The sequence below is a fragment of the Scyliorhinus torazame genome, chromosome 7 (assembly GCF_047496885.1).
Source record: "Scyliorhinus torazame isolate Kashiwa2021f chromosome 7, sScyTor2.1, whole genome shotgun sequence".
Taxonomy (NCBI): domain Eukaryota; kingdom Metazoa; phylum Chordata; class Chondrichthyes; order Carcharhiniformes; family Scyliorhinidae; genus Scyliorhinus; species Scyliorhinus torazame.
The window spans coordinates 86,982,911-86,997,354 of record NC_092713.1 but is presented as its reverse complement, the minus strand read 5'-3'; the positions used below and the strand labels follow the sequence as shown (position 1 = coordinate 86,997,354).

Here is a 14,444-nt window from a genome sequence, read left to right as displayed (position 1 = left end):
AAGTCCCATCTATGAATAAATCTCCCACCTTCCTAATTCCCAACTGGTACCAGCTCTGAAATCCTCCATCCATTCTTCCTGGAGCGAACTTATGGTTGTTCCTGATAGGGGACCCCACCAGGGCTCCCCACACCCCTCTCTGTCGCCTCCACTGTCCCCATATGTTCAGTGTTGCCGCCACCACCGGGTTCGTGGTGTACTTTTTCGGTGAGAACGGTAGCGGCGCCGTCACCAGCGCCTCTAGACTCGTCCCTTTACAGGACCTTCTCTCCAGCCTTTTCCACGCCGCTCCCTCACCCTCCATCATCCATCTACGTATCATTGCCACATTGGCGGCCCAATAATAATCTCCCAAGTTCGGTAGTGCCAGTCCTCCTCTGTCCCTACTGCGCTGCAGGAACCCCCTCCTTACTCTCGGAACTTTCCCTGCCCACACAAAGCTCGTAATGCTCCTATCTATTTTATTAAAAAAGGTCCTGGTGATTAAAATAGGGAGACATTGAAATACAAATAAGAACCTCGGGAGGACCATCATCTTAATTGCCTGCACCCTGCCCGCCAGCGATAAAGGCTGAATGTCCCACCTCCTAAAGTCCTCCTCCATTTGTTCTACCAGCCGTGTCAGATTAAGTCTGTGCAAGGTTCCCCAGCTCCTAGCGATCTGAATCCCCAAGTATCGGAAGTTTCTTTCCACTTTCCTTAGCGGTAAGCCTTCTATCTCTCTACTCTGGTCCCCTGGATGTATCACATATAACTCACTCTTCCCCATGTTTAACCTATACCCCGAAAATTCCCCGAACCTCCTCAAGATTCGCATAACCTCTATCATCCCCCCCCCGCTGGGTCCGACATGTATAGCAATAGGTCATCCGCGTATAACGAGACTCGGTGTTCTTCTCCCCCTCTAGTCACCCCTCTCCATTTCCTGGAGTCTCTCAGCGCCATGGCCAGAGGTTCAATTGCCAGCGCAAACAACAATGGAGACAGCGGGCATCCCTGTCTTGTTCCCCGATATGATCGGAAATACTCCGATCTATGTCGACCTGTAACTACGCTTGCCGTTGGTGCCCCATAAAGTAGTCTAACCCAGCGAATAAATCCGTTCCCAAACCCAAACCTCCTTAACACTTCCCATAAATACTCCCACTCCACCCTATCAAATGCCTTCTCTGCGTCCATTGCCGCCACTATCTCTGCCTCCCCTCCACTGAGGGCATCATTATCACCCCTAATAGCCGTCGCACGTTAACATTCAATTGTCTCCCTTTTACGAGCCCTGTCTGGTCTTCGTGCACCACCCCTGGGACACAGTCCTCTATCCTCGATGCCAGCACCTTTGCTTGCAGTTTGGCGTCCACGTTCAATAGTGAAATAGGTCTCTAGGACCCACACTGCATCGGATCTTTGTCCCTCTTCAAAATTAGCGATATCGTCGCCTCCGACATTGTCGGGGGTAGTGTCCCCCCTCCCCTGGCCTCATTGAACGTCCTCGCCAACAACGGGGCCAACAAGTCCACATATTTTCTGTAGAATTCCACCGGGAACCCGTCTGGCCCCGGGGCCTTCCCTGCTTGCATGCTTCCCAGTCCCTTAATAACCTCGTCCACCTCAATCGGCGTCCCCAGGCCTGCCACCGCCTGCTCCTCCACTTTCGGGAACCTCAACTGATCCAGGAACTGCCGCATCCCCTCCTCTCCCTCTGGGGGCTGAGACCTATACAGTTCTTCATAAAAGGTCTTAAACACCTCATTTATCTTTCCTGCCCTTCGCACGGTGTCTCCCCTTTCATCCCTAATTCCTCCTATCTCCCTCGCTGCTGCCCTCTTTCGCAGTTGGTGCGCCAACAGGCGACTAGCCTTTTCCCCATATTCATACCTCCTCCGCTGTGCCTTCCTCCACAGTACCTCCGCCTTTCTGGTGGTCAGAAGGTCAAACTCGGTCTGGAGTCGTCTCCTCTCCCTGTACAGCTCCTCCTCAGGGGTCTCTGCAAATTCCCTGTCCACCCTTAAAATCTCCCCCAGTAATCTATCCCTTTCCTTGGCCTCTGTTTTCCTTTTGTGGGCCCCAATAGAAATCAGCTCTCCTCTGACCACCGCTTTTAGTGCTTCCCAGACCACTCCCACAGGGACCTCGCCGTCGTCATTGACCTCCAGGTATCTCTCGATACACCCCCTCACTCTTGCACACACTCCCTCATCTGCCATCAGTCCCACATCTAATCGCCAGAGTGTTCTCTGCTCCCTGTCCTCTCCTACTTCCAGGTCCACCCAATGTGGGGCATGATCCGAAACCGCTATGGCTGAGTATTCAGCTTCTTCCACCCTAGAGATCAACAACCTTCCTAGAACAAAAAAATCTATCTGGGAGTACACTTTATGGACGTGGGAGAAGAAGGAATACTCCCTAGCCCTGGGTCTAAGAAATCGCCATGGATCCACTCCCCCCATTTGGTCCATAAACCCCTTAAGTACCTTGGCCGCTGCCAGCCTTCTTCCAGTCCTTGAGCTGGATCTATCTAGCCCGGGGTCCAGCACCGTATTGAAGTCCCCTCCTAAAATCAAATTTCTTGCCTCCAGGTCCGGAATACGCCCCAGCATCCGTCTCATGAACCCCACATCGTCCCAATTTGGGGCATACACATTAACCAACACGACCTCCATTCCCTCCAGCCTACCACTCACCATTACATATCTACCTCCACTATCTGCTACGATGTTCTTTGCTTCAAATGCTACCCGTTTCCCCACCAAAATGGCCACCCCTCTGTTCTTTGCGTCCAGTCCTGAGTGGAACACCTGTCCCACCCATCCTTTCCTTAGCCTAACTTGGTCCGCCACCTTTAGGTGCGTCTCTTGGAGCATAACCACGTCTGCCCTTAGTCCTTTCAAATGCGCGAGCGCTCGGGCCCTTTTTATCGGCCCATTCAGGCCTCTCACGTTCCACGTGATCAGCCTCACTGGGGGGCTACCTGCCCCCCTCCCGTGTCGACTAGCCATTACCTTCTCTAGGCCAGTCCCATATCCCGCCTCCGCGCTCCCGCTCGCTCCCCCAGCGTCGCATTCCGCCCCCGACCACCTTCTCTTCAGCCATTTCCTTTTGGATTTCCGCAGCAGCAACCCAGTTGTTCCCCCCCCCCCCCCCCCCCCCCCGCTAGATCCCTATCTAGCTTGATTGCTCCCCCATATCACTTCCGTAAGTCAGCTGACTTCAACTGACCCCGGCTACTCCTGCTCGCTCCTCGGCCCCCCCGGTGTGAGGGAACTCCCATCCGCCTTGTGCCTGTTTTCCAGCCTTATTCTTTCTGGCGCGGGAACATCCCTTTACCTGTCCCGCCTCTTATGGCGCAGCTCCCTTTCCCCTCCCCCTCTCCTTCCCCATTCTCTGACTATGTCCCGCCTCTCCCCCCTCACCGGCGCCCACATTTCCCCAGTGTCTCCCCCCTTCCCTGTTTACTTCTCGCTTAACTTTCACCATCCCATTAACAAAAACAATAATAACAACAACAGTTCCCTGCAGCATCAGTCCCTCAGTTCCGGTCCAGTTTCTCTTCATTGATGAAGGACCATGCTTCCTCCGCCGTCTCAAAATAATAATGTCTCTCCTGATGCGTGACCCATAGTCTTGCCGGCTGCAGCATCCCAAACTTCACCTTCCTTTTGTGCAAAACCTCTTTGGCTCGGTTGATGCTCGCCCTCCTTCTCGCCACCTCCGCACTCCAATCCTGGTAGATCCTTACCACCGCATTCTCCCATCTGCTGCTCCGCACCGTTTTGGCCCATCTCAGGACCTCTTCTCTGTCCTCAAGGCGGTAGAATCGCACGATTATCGCCCTCGGTGGTTCTCCCGCTTTTGGTCTTCTCGTCAGGATCCGATTTGCCCACTCCACCTCCATGGGGCCCGCAGGGGCCTCAGCACCCATCAGTGAGCTCAGCATCTTACTTGTGTACGCTCCACAGTCCACTCCTTCCACACCCTCCGGGAGACCTAGTACCCTAAGGTTCTTCCTTCGCGCTCCATTTTCAAGGGCCTCAATCCTGTCAGCACACTTTTTATGAAGTGCCTCGTGCATCTGAGTCTTGACCGCCAGGCCCAGGACCTCGTCCTCAATACCTGACACCTTCTGCTCCACCACGCGAAGTTCCGTCTCCTGGGTCTTTAAAGTCTCCTTAAGCCCCTCAATTGCCTGTAACAACGGGGTCATTACCTCCTTCTTCAGCAGGTCCACGCACCGTCTCACCACCTCGTCCTGCTCAGGCCCCCATGTCACCTGTGGTTTCTCCGCCGCCATTTTGTTTCACTCCCTCTCTCTCTCTGATCTTCTGGCTGCAGATTCTTCAGGCTGCAGCCGCCGGCGCCGGTTTTTCCCTCCGTCTTTCGGGGGGGGACTCCCTTCCCTCGCGCCTCGCACCGTGTTTTACGGCCGTCCAAGTCCCCGTTGGGGCTCTTAAAAGAGCCCGAAGTTCCGTCGGAGTTGGAGCCGCCGAAACGTGCGGCTAGCTCATCCCTGCCGCAACCGGAAGTCGGCCTTACCAAAGTTTTGTACAGCTGCATCATCACCTCACGGCTCTATAATTCAATCCCTCTGTTAATGAACGCGAGCCTAGATTAACCTATTAACCTAGAATTCTATCCATTTATTTTGCAAGTTGGTTTTCAGAAACACTGGGAGAATCTCAACCATACTTGTTTATGTGCTGCTGTATAAACACACAATTACACCTTTAATTGTCTGGCTATGAACTCTGCCTGACATCTGGAGAATATTCCTGCGGATCTGCATGTAAAAATAGCACAGGTGAGTTGATCCTACCTCGAACCAGGAAAATTGGCAAACAGTAAAAGGTCATATTGCTGGCAACAATTATTAGCATTCCCTCATCACTACTGACACAACAAAGAGCCATCTCAAATTGGCATTCTGTAACACTTGTCAAAATGTCACTGGACTGCGATTGGAGGCAGGCAGGAGCTATAAATAAACTCATAGGCTGGTGGGCAGATTCCCCAGCTCAATCCACCTCCGCGGAGGCCAATTTTGAGGAGGCGGAATGAAGGACTGACGGGGCTACTTGTCAGCATGTGGCAGGTAGCCAATCAGGTTCATTAAGAGTCTAATTGAAGCCAACTAATGGTGGACAAGTAGAATCTGCTTCAGTTTTCCTCAAGTTTCCTGCACTGACAGGGGCCAGTTTGGTGCCTGGAGGTGGGCAATAGTGGTCGGCTAGGGAGGAGAGGACCATCATTCCAAGGCGACCTAGAGCCACTGTCTGCCTGATGAAGCACAAGTGCAGTCACATGCTGCCCTGTAAAGGACCTCTCCCACACTCCCCAACAGTGGTAGTTTGGCTGCAATAACCATTGATGAGAAGGCACCTCTACATTAAAAGTACCCTGACTGTTACTTACCTGCCTTCAAAGCCTGCTGCTCCTCTCAAACTGGAAGACCTCTGATTGGAACTTGTCTCCATACCAATTAATATGGTGCCCAGTTAAAAACCCAATGAGGGACTGTTTCACCTTGGAGATGGTTTCAACTCTTCAGTTTCCTAACCCTGGCAGGAAACTCCAGTTCACTCTATTGGAATTTACCATATCTTGATGTGCTCAGATTGTGGAATCGGGCTTAAACCACCAACTGCTGATCTCTCACTTTTGAGTTAGAAGGCGGTGGGTTGAATTACTCCAATGTTACAATCCTAGTTGTTGTTAGATCTGGACGGGAAGATCCCAGAACGGAACCCTGGCTCAAAAGATGTAACTTTTACTTTAAAAAAAATAAAATGTGGAAAGTCACACGACCTCCAATTAGCGGCACAGTGGTATTGTTACTGGGCTGGTAATACAGAGGCGAGGTCGGGGGACCAGTGTTCAAATCCCGTCACAGCAGGTGGTGAAATTTGAATCCAATACAATCTGGAACTAATGATGACCATGAAACCATTGCCAATTGTCGTAAAAACCCATCTGGTTCACTACTGTTCTTTCGGGAAGGCAATCTGTCTTCCTTACCTGGTCTGGCCTACACGTGACTCCGCATCCATAGAAATATGATCGACTCTCAAACGCCTTCTGAAACGGAGGGCAGTTAGGGACGGGCAATAAATGCTGGTCCAGTCAGGGACGCTCACGTCCCGTAAATTAATTTTTTTTAAAGTTGGAATTGAAACCAACCCCCACACATACAAATACCTTTGTCCAACACGAATCTAACTATAGGTTTTACACTTTCGGGCACAGAAACATTGAATTAAACCGACTTAAACCTAGATCTGATTTCTAATGTTGGCCAATAGACATATAAATCCTAACACCAGGTATTAATCACATGATTTAGGCTAATTCATCAATACCACAGTGCCAGAGTACTGCATCATCAGAGGTGGCAATTATCAGAGGTATCACATTTTTGCAGGGATTGCCCTACAGAGGAAACATAACCAAAGCCCCAACAACTTTTCTCAGTATTTCAAATAGAAGTCAAAGCTCATGTGGCACAATTCAAAGAACAAGGAATTCTTGTTGCACCCTCCTTCAAGCAACTACAAATTAACTGGTTATTTATCTCATTGTTATTTGTGGGCTCAGGCTGTACACACATTGACCATACATCGGACTATACATCTGCCACTTATCAACAATCACTACACAGCTAAAATGTGCAATAAATGCTGGCATAATCACCAATGCCCACATCCCGTAAATGCAAAGCTGTAATCTCTCTCTCTATTTCTGAGATATGCTAAGGCATTATAAAAATGCAAATCGTTCCTTCATCGTGACGGGTAGAACATAGAACATTACAGCACAGTACAGGCCCATCGGCCCTCGATGTTGCGCTGACCTGTGAAAGCACTCTAAAGCTCATCTACATTATTCCCTTATCGTCCATATGTCTATCCAATGACCATTTGAATGCCCCTAGTGTTGGCGAGTCCACTACTGTTGCAGGCAGGGCATTCCACGCCCTTACTACTCTCGGAGTAAAGAACCTACCTCTGACATCTGTCTTATATCTATCTCCCCTCAATTTAAAGCTATGTCCCCTTGTGCTAGACATCACCATCCGAGGAAAAAGGCTCTCACTATCCACCCTATCCAATCCTCTGATCATCTTGTATGCCTCAATTAAGTCACCTCTTAACCTTCTTCTCTCTTAACAAAAACAGCCTCAAGTCCCTCAGCCTTTCCTCATAAGATCTTCCCTCCATACCAGGCAACATTCTGGTAAATCTCCTCTGCACCCTTTCCAATGCTTCCACATCCTTCCTATAATGCGGCGACCAGAATTGCACGCAATACTCCAAATGCGACCGCACCAGAGTTTTGTACAGCTGCAACATGACCCCATGGCTCCGAAACTCAATCCCTCTATCAATAAAAGCTAACACACCGTACGCCTTCTTAACAACCCTCTCAACCTGGGTGGTAATAGGTAGAGTAGACAGTCAGAGACTTTTTCCCCGGGTGGAACAAACCATTACAAGGGGACAAAAATTTAAGGTGAAAGGTGGAAGATATAGGAGGGGTATCAGAGGTAGGTTCTTTACCCAGAGAGTAGTGGGGGCATGGAATGCACTGCCTGTGGAAGTAGTTGAGTCGGAAACATTAGGGACCTTCAAGCAGCTATTGGATAGGTACATGGATTACGGTAAAATGATATAGTGTAGATTTATTTGTTCTCAAGGGCAGCACGGTAGCATTGTGGATAGCACAATTGCTTCACAGCTCCAGGGTCCCAGGTTCGATTCCGGCTTGGGTCACTGACTGTGCGGAGTCTGCACGTCCTCCCCGTGTCTGCGTGGGTTTCCTCCGGGTGCTCCGGTTTCCTCCCACAATCCAAAGATGTGCGGGTTAGGTGAATTGGCCAATGATAAATTGCCCTTGGTGTTGGGTGAAGGTGTTGAGTTTGGGTGGGGTGCTCTTTCCGAGGGCCGGTGCAGACTCGAAGGGCCGAATGGCCTCCTTCTGCACTGTAAATTCAATGATAATCTATGATTAATCTAGGACAAAGGTTCGGCACAACATCGTGGGCCGAAGGGCGTGTTCTGTGCTGTATTTTCTATGTTCTATGTTCTATGTAACTTTCAGGGATCTATGTACATGGACACCGAGATCTCCCTGCTCACCCACACTGCCAAGAATCTTACCATTAGCCCAGTACTCTGTCTTCCTGTTCATCCTTCCAAAATGAATCACCTCACACTTTTCTGCATTAAACTCCATTTGCCACCTCTCAGCCCAGCGCTGCAGCTTATCTATGTCCCTCTGTAACTTGTAACATTCTTCCGCACTGTCCATAACTCCACCGACTTTAGTGTCATCTGCAAATTTACTCACCCATCCTTCTACGCCCTCCTCCAGGTCATTTATAAAAATGACAAACAGCAGTGGCCCCAAAACAAAACCGTGTTGACTATCTCTAATCAAATTATTCCTTTCCAGATGATTATACATCCTATCTCTTATAAACCTTTCCAAGATTTTGCCCACAACAGAAGGAAGGCTCACTGGTCTATAGTTACCGGGGTTGTCTCTACTCTCCTTCTTGAACGAGGGGACAACATTTGTTATCCTCCAGTCTTCTGGCACTATTCCTGTAGACAAAGATGACTTAAAGATCAAAGCCAAAGGCTCAGCAATCTCCTCCCTAGCTTCCCAGAGAATCCTAGGATAAATCCCATCAGGCCCAGGGGACTTATCTATTTTCACACTTTCCAGAATTGCTAACACCTCCTCCTTATGAACCTCAAGCCCTTCTAGTCTAGTAGCCTGAATCTCAGTATTCTCCTCGACAACATTGTCTTTTTCCTGTGATAGGACTTCAAGCAGCAGCTCTGTACTGCAATTACAATAACTTTTAATCTTTCACACTCTTAACAGATTTGATGGCTGATAAAGCAGAATGCACAGAGAACAAGTACTTAACCATAGAAAATTTACAAAATGTGTTTGGACATTCTGAACAAGAGTTTCAGTTTAGTACCCGGTTTGTCTCAACAAAAAAGCAATATCTATGCTGGCAATTTGCGTACCTTGGTTTTTGATTTCCCAACACATTGCTCATTGCGTCATCATAAACCTGTGATGCAGATTCTATTAAAAAAAACAAAGATGTACACCCAAAACAAGACGTGAAAACTCAATTCACATTATCTTAATTCTAGGGTTTAAATATTAATATCTTATTACAAATAAGCAATAAAGATATTGATACAAAAACTAACTTCTGAATATTTTTTTTATTCATTTACGGGATGTGGGCATTGCTGATTATGCCAGCATTTATTGCACATCTCTAGTTGCCCTTCAGAAGGTGGTGGAGAGCTGCCTTCTTGAACCTCTGCAGTCCTTCAGGTGTAGGTACACACACTGTGCTGTTAGGGAGGGAGTTCTAGGATTTTGTTCCAGCGACAAAGGAATGGCGATATATTTCCAAGTCAGGGTGGTGGGAGGGGAACCGTCAGGTGGTGGGAATCGCAGGTATCTGCTGCTCTTATCCCTCTAGATGGTAGTGGTCATGTGTTTAGAAGGTGCTGTCGAAGGAACCTTGGTGAGTTATTGCAGTGCATCTTGTAGATGGTACATGTGGTGCCGCTGTTAGTCAGTGGTGGAGTCCACTACAGGTACAACATTTTCACAGAACTCAATCAATTGGATTTAATCTTGCCTGTAATAAAACTGCATGCAAATTTCAATCGTATTACTTGATGCTTATTTCTGATTGTGACTTTACTGTAGTACACAATTGGGCTTGGTTCATTGTGGCATCCTCTGCCCAGTCTCAAAATCCTGACTACTTTAGGAAATTATTCCTCATCCATGCCACTTTTTGCAAATTCCCACTGCCTCTTTAAGTGTTGCTGGTTCTGGTGCCTACAATCATACATTATCAAAATCTCATGACTTGTTGCTGGTTCTGGTGCCTACCATCATACATCGTCAAAATCTCATGACTTAAAACAAAATCTAGCCATTTGCATCGCTGGCAAAGCCAATACGGTGCATATGGACAGCAAGGTGGGCACAGTGGTTAGCACTGCTGCCTCACAGCTTCAGGAACCCAAGTTTGATTCTGGCCTTGGCTGACTGTTCACCCAGTGTCTGCGTGGGTTTCCTCCGGGTGCTCCTGTTTCCTCCCACAGTCCAAAGATGTGCAGGTTAGGTGGATTGGCCATGCTAAATATCACCTTTAGTCTCCAGGAATGTGCAGCTTAGGTAACGGGGATATGGGGGGGTAGACGAGGGAGTGGACCCGAGTATAGTGCTCTTTTGCAGGGTCGGTGCAGACTAGATGGGCCGAATAGCTTCCTTCTGCACTGCAGGGATTCTATGATTCAATAAATTTATTGCACATCCCTAATGGTCCTCAAGTAGATGTTGATGAGCCCCTTCTTGGGCTGCTCCATCTATGTGGCGGAGGTACTCCCACAATGCTGTTAAATGAGGGGATCCAGGATTTGTGCTCGGTGATGAAGGAGGAATGGTAGTTTATTTCCAATTCAAAGGATGGTGTGTGACACTGATGATGTATTTCCATGTGGCTATGGCAAATGGTTTGGTGGAAATTAATGGAATTGAAAGCAGACAAATCTCCAGGACCTGATAATCTTCATCCCAGAGTACTTTGGGGCTGGTTTAGCACAGTGGGATAAATAGCTGGCTTGTAATGCAGAACAAGACCAGCAGCACGGGTTCAATTCCAGTACTCCGGCCTCCCCGAACAGGCGCCGGAATGTGGTGACTAGGGGCTTTTCATAGTAACTTCATTGAAGCCTATTTGTGACAATAAGTGATTATTATTAATTATTATTATTAAAGGAAGTGGCCCTAGAAACAGTAGATCCATTAGTGGTCATTTTCCAAAATTCTATGGACTCTGGCATGGTTCCCACAGATTGGAGGGTAGTGAATGTAACTCCGCTATTCAAAAAGGAAGATAGAGAGAAAACAGGGAATTATAGACCAGTGAGCCTAACTTCAGAAGTAGGGACGTTGCTGGAGTCCATTGTCAAGGATTTCATAGCACAGCATTTGGAAAGCAATGGTATAATCAGACAAAGTGATAATGGATTTATGAAAGGAAAATCATGCTTGACAAATCTACTAGAATTCTTTGACGATGTAACTAGCAGAGTTGACCAGGGAGAACTGGTGGATGTGATTAATTTAGACTTTCCGAAGACTTTTGACAGGGTCTCACAGAGCAGATTAATAAAAGTGCATGGGATTACGGTAGCATCTTGAGATGGAAGAAAACTGGTTAGCAGACAGGAAGGAAAAAGTTGGAATAAATGGGTCTTTTTCTGATTGGCAGGCAGTGACTAGTGGGGTACCTCAGGGATCTATGTTAGGACCCCAGCTGTTCACATTATATAGTCATGATTTGGACAAGGGAACTAAATATATTATCACCAAATTTGCAGATGATACAAAGTTGGGTGGGAGAGTGAGTTGTGAGGAGGACGCAGAGGTGCTTCAGCGGGATTTGGACAGGCTGAGTGAGTGGGTATATGCATGGCAGATGCAGTATAATGTCGATAAATGTGAGGTTATCCACTTCTCGGTAGCAAAAATAGGAAGGCAGGTTATTATTTGAATGGGTATAAATTGAGCCAGGTGGATACTCAGCGAGATCTTGGTTTCCTCATGCATCAGTCACTGAAAGCAAGTGGACAGGTACAGCAGGCAGTAAAGAAGGCAAATGGTATGTTGGCCTTCATAGCGAGAGGATTCGAGTATAGGAATCGGGATGTTTTACTGTAATTGTATAGGGCATTGGTGAGGCCGCACCTGGAGAATTGTGTGCAGTTTTGGTGTCATTATCTGAGGAAGGATGTTCTTGCTATGGAGCGAGTGCAGCAAAGGTTTCCAGGATGATTCCTGGGATGGCAAGATTGTCATATAAGGAGAGACTAAGTCAGTATTGATTATATTCATTGGAGTTTAGAAGAGTGAGAGGGGGTATCATAAAAACCAACAAAATTCTAATAGGAATAGACAGAGCAGATTCAGAAAGAATGTTTCCGATGGTGGGGGAGTCCAGAACTAGGGGTCATATTTTGAGCATGAGGGGTAAACCTTTTAGGACTGAGGTGAAGAGACATTTCTTCACCCAGAGTGGTGAATCTGCAGAATTTGCTACTACAGAAAGTAGTTGAAGCCAAAATGTTGTGTAATTTCAAGAAGGAATTAGATATAGCTCTTCGGGCTAAAGGGATATGGGGGGAGGCAGGATCAGGGTATTGAACTTGATGATCAGCCATGATCATAATGAATGGCAGAGCAGGCTCCAAGGGCAGAATGGCCTCCTCCTGCTTCTATTTAATATGTTTCTCTTACCATTACCAATCTGAGATTAAGCTAGTCTGCTTGTAACCTTAGGGTGGGATCTACCGGTTACGTTGTGCCCCAAAACCAGCAAGGCACAATGCGACCGGTAGATACCGGGAGATCTCACTTTTGGGATATACCCGGCTCGCCATGCCTCGAGAGATCGAACATGATCTTGTGAGATGTCGCCATGTGAATCCCGCCCATTGTGGCAGGGTCACTTTCTGGCAAATCTGCATATCAGAGTGAGGCAGCTAGTCTCACTCCTAACCAAGGCATGGGATCTGACGCCCTGGCCTTGGGAGATCTGGGGCGAGCGCACTCCTTGAATGGGGGGACCAGATGGAACTGCACTTGTGAGGATCTTCCAGGCGATTGGAGGGTCCCAGACGCTTGCCCTCTGGACAGGGTGATACCTTGGCACTTCTGCTGCCACCTGGTCACCCTGGCACTGCCCCCATGCCACTGCGAGTGTGCCAGGCTGGCACTGCCAGGGTGCCAAGCTGGCATTATTCACACAGCTGTGATTGGGCTGTGGTGTGCCCTGCGCAAGTGTGGGGGTTCGGGGACCCCCTTATAATGCGTTGGGGCTCGGGGGGGGGGGGGGGGGGGGGGTTGTCGGGGGCTCAAGAGATTGGGGCGCCATCAGAAAATTCCGTCCCGATCTCTTGCTGCACCGAGGAGTTCCAGCGAGTGGAGCTCCTTAGTCCAGAAAGTGTGGCCTTGTCAGGGAATTCCCGCTGAGGCCCCTGATCTACCTGGATGGGCTTTAGGTGTTGTGGTGTCTCTCAGTGCACCGGAAACACCCGGCTAATCTTGCGCTACAGGACTCTGTCCCCATTCGGGTAGATTGCGCCCTTAGTGTCACATTTGAACCAGAGATGAATTTCTGACCCAATATCCCTGCCATCGCGGAGATCCCCTTTTTCCTACTCGGTAACAATGCTCTTCTTCACCTGTCTCTTCTCATCTGCTGCTGAAACATTCACTTATGCTTTTTATTTTTACCTCTAAACTCAACTATTCAAATGCACCCCCAGCTGGTCTCCCACAGTCTATCCCCGTAAGCTTGAAGTCATCCAAAACGCAGTTGCCCAGGTCTTAACTTGCACCTGGTCCCGTTCCCCCATCACCGCTGCGCTGGTTCCCAAACAAGCAGTGAAACATTTTAGACTTTTCATCCTTGTTTTAAATCCCTCCATGGCCTTGCCCCTCCCTATCTCTGTAATTGTCTCCGGGCCTAAAACCCTCCATGTTTTCTGCACTCTTTTAATTCTGGCCTCTTCTTCATCCCCAGTTATTCCAGTCTTAGTGGCGGTGCTTCCAGTTGCCAAACTCAGGAATTCCCCTCCATACACCTCACCATTTCCCTTTCCCTTAAATGAAGGCATAATTTAAAATCTACCTGTTTGATCATTGACCAACCGGCCCAGTTTCTCATGGGATCCGGTGTCATACTTATGTTTTATAATATTTTATACATGCCCATATCACGACATTAAAGACAACGTTTAAACATTTTGTTGTTGTAAGCCTCTAGGCTTCTGGATTACTAGTGCAGCAACATAGCCACTGGGCTACCACACTCCAACATGCACCTCCTGTGCATGGATATCTGATCAGTAATTCTGATGTTTTTAATGAAAGCCATAAAATAAGAAAGCACATCTTTAAGGGCAGTCAATATCTTTTAACAGTTGCTGGGACAGGATAACCTGCCTTCAATTCTTTCTCATTGCAAACATGCACTATGTGCTATTAACTATTTAAACAATCCTTACCTTGCATTAAACCAGAACCAAATTACTTACAAGTCCGACAGAATGCTTTTACAAAAGGAAATAAAACAGAATGCAACTTTACCATTACAAATATCAAAATATGAGACTTCCGGTTGCGGCGATGACCAGCTAAGCCGCACGTTTCGGCACCTCCCGTTTCAATGGACTTTTGGGCTCTTATCGGGAGCCCCAACGGAAATTTTTTACGGCCAAACCCAGTGTGAGGCGACAAAGGAAGGAGTCCCCCCGGGTATGGATGGAAAGAAGCGATAGTAGTGGCCAGATTGCGGAGGATCCTCTGGAGCAGCGGCAGAGAAGAGAAGGGAGAAGCAA

The 14,444-nt window shown here is 48.1% G+C and overlaps 1 protein-coding gene across 3 annotated transcripts in view; it reads right to left on the bottom strand.

Annotated features, from left to right (window-relative positions):
• LOC140426354 (uncharacterized) overlaps positions 1-14,444 on the bottom strand; it is a 160,338-nt gene that overhangs the window by 55,509 nt on the left and 90,385 nt on the right. For all 3 annotated transcript variants that reach the window (XM_072511014.1, XM_072511013.1, XM_072511012.1), the window contains exon 11: positions 9,033-9,093. In XM_072511014.1, the coding sequence (XP_072367115.1) occupies positions 9,033-9,093 (61 nt within the window). The remainder of the gene's footprint in view (positions 1-9,032; positions 9,094-14,444) is intronic.